Source organism: Pinus tabuliformis, chromosome X (assembly GCF_031772625.1).
Source record: "Pinus tabuliformis cultivar Carrire ecotype Pingquan chromosome X, CPIR1, whole genome shotgun sequence".
In the NCBI taxonomy this organism is placed as follows: domain Eukaryota; kingdom Viridiplantae; phylum Streptophyta; class Pinopsida; order Pinales; family Pinaceae; genus Pinus; species Pinus tabuliformis.
In genome coordinates this window covers 1619890073-1619891427 of record NC_142308.1, presented here as the reverse complement: position 1 = coordinate 1619891427, position 1355 = coordinate 1619890073, and the positions used below count along the sequence as shown (strand labels likewise).

General features: G+C 40.1%; 1 protein-coding gene across 1 annotated transcript; it reads right to left on the bottom strand.

The window, feature by feature from the left end:
• Positions 1 to 653: 653 nt before the first annotated feature.
• On the bottom strand, positions 654 to 1046 carry LOC149146241 (uncharacterized). The gene has a single exon (XM_089452707.1). The coding sequence runs from the start codon at positions 1044 to 1046 to the stop codon at positions 654 to 656; it is 393 nt and encodes a 130-aa protein (XP_089308833.1).
• Positions 1047 to 1355: the final 309 nt, after the last annotated feature.

The window sequence follows — 1355 nt, the reverse complement described above, 5'->3', positions numbered from 1 at the left end:
TTCGCTCTGCCACGCCCCACCACTTTTCCTCCACCACTCTCCGCCCGCCACATGGCATAGCAGTTTTCCTATTATATGCATTCCCAACCAAAACGACCATTCTCCATTTAATTCAATTTCTCCTGGGTAACCATTCAACCTAATGGTCTCGCGCAATTTTCAACAGGACATTCATCATAGCGTTTAAAAGCTTCTGCACCTATCATTATCATCCCTTTTTCACTTATGTTATCTGTTATTGACATTTTTCGCATAACAGTCACTCTCAGAAATATCCTGCAACTAGATCAAGATAGAAAAACTGATAGTTCCCTTTCATTTTCACTGGACATTCCATTATTCTACTATGTTCGGTAAGCCTCCTCTGCAAATTCATCCCATTCACAGATTTTTTATAGTCATGCATCCTAAGACTAAGACTCTAGAATTCATTGATTTGAGTCTGAAATAGAACAGAGATCACTAATAAAGGTAGTAATTGTATCACCTTTTGTTTCTGTTTTCAACTGAAGGGCCTGTCCAATAGTAAGGACTCACCTTAATTCCTCATTTTCAAATTCGGATTCTGCCTTTAGTAAAGGTTTCTTGTGGCCTGATGGTTTTACTGATGGACTAGGTTCTGCAGGAGGATATAACATTAAATTCTTAGTACTCTATCCATTCGAGATAACCATATGTCCTGATTGACACCCAATATAAGCATCTGCAGTTGCCAGCCACGGTCTTCCCAGAATCAGGGGATGGCCACCAGCTGGGGATTGCGTTTGCAGCACTAGGAAGTCCACAGGGTAGTGCCATGAGTCAACTGAAATTGTAATATCTTCTAACTTCCCTACCGGTTTAACCATAGATCGATCTGCTAGCTCTAACATGGTAGGTGTAGGTTTCAAGTTCTGAAGACCCAATGCCTGCATAGTCTCAGTAGTAATGACATTTATGGTAGCGCCCAAATCTACCAACACGTTTGGAATTTCTATTCCATTAATTTGCATGGTTAAAATTGGGTTCCCTGGATCCCCATATTTCACAGGCATGATTTTCCCCATCATAAAATCAGATAGCTTTCCCACCACATGAATGGTGAGTGGGTCCCTTGATTTCTTTTTAGGCTTCTTAGCACAATATTCTCTAAGAGTTTTTGCATATATAGGTATATCCCTCATAGCTTGCAGCAGGGGAATCTTAACAAACAAATTTTGTAGTTCCCCTAACAAATTGAACTCAACTTGAGGGATCTGTTTACTTAAAGCCAACCTTTCTGGATAGGGTAGTTCAGCTTGGTGTTTTTGAGTAACTAGCAGTTGAGGAGCTGTATGATTTTTTTTGACTTGGTTTGATTCCTCTTCAACCATTTA

Coding starts and splice junctions, on each gene's coding strand:
- LOC149146241 (XM_089452707.1), bottom strand. CDS start 1,046: ATGGGGAAAATCATGCCTGTGAAATATGGGGATCCAGGGAACCCAATT.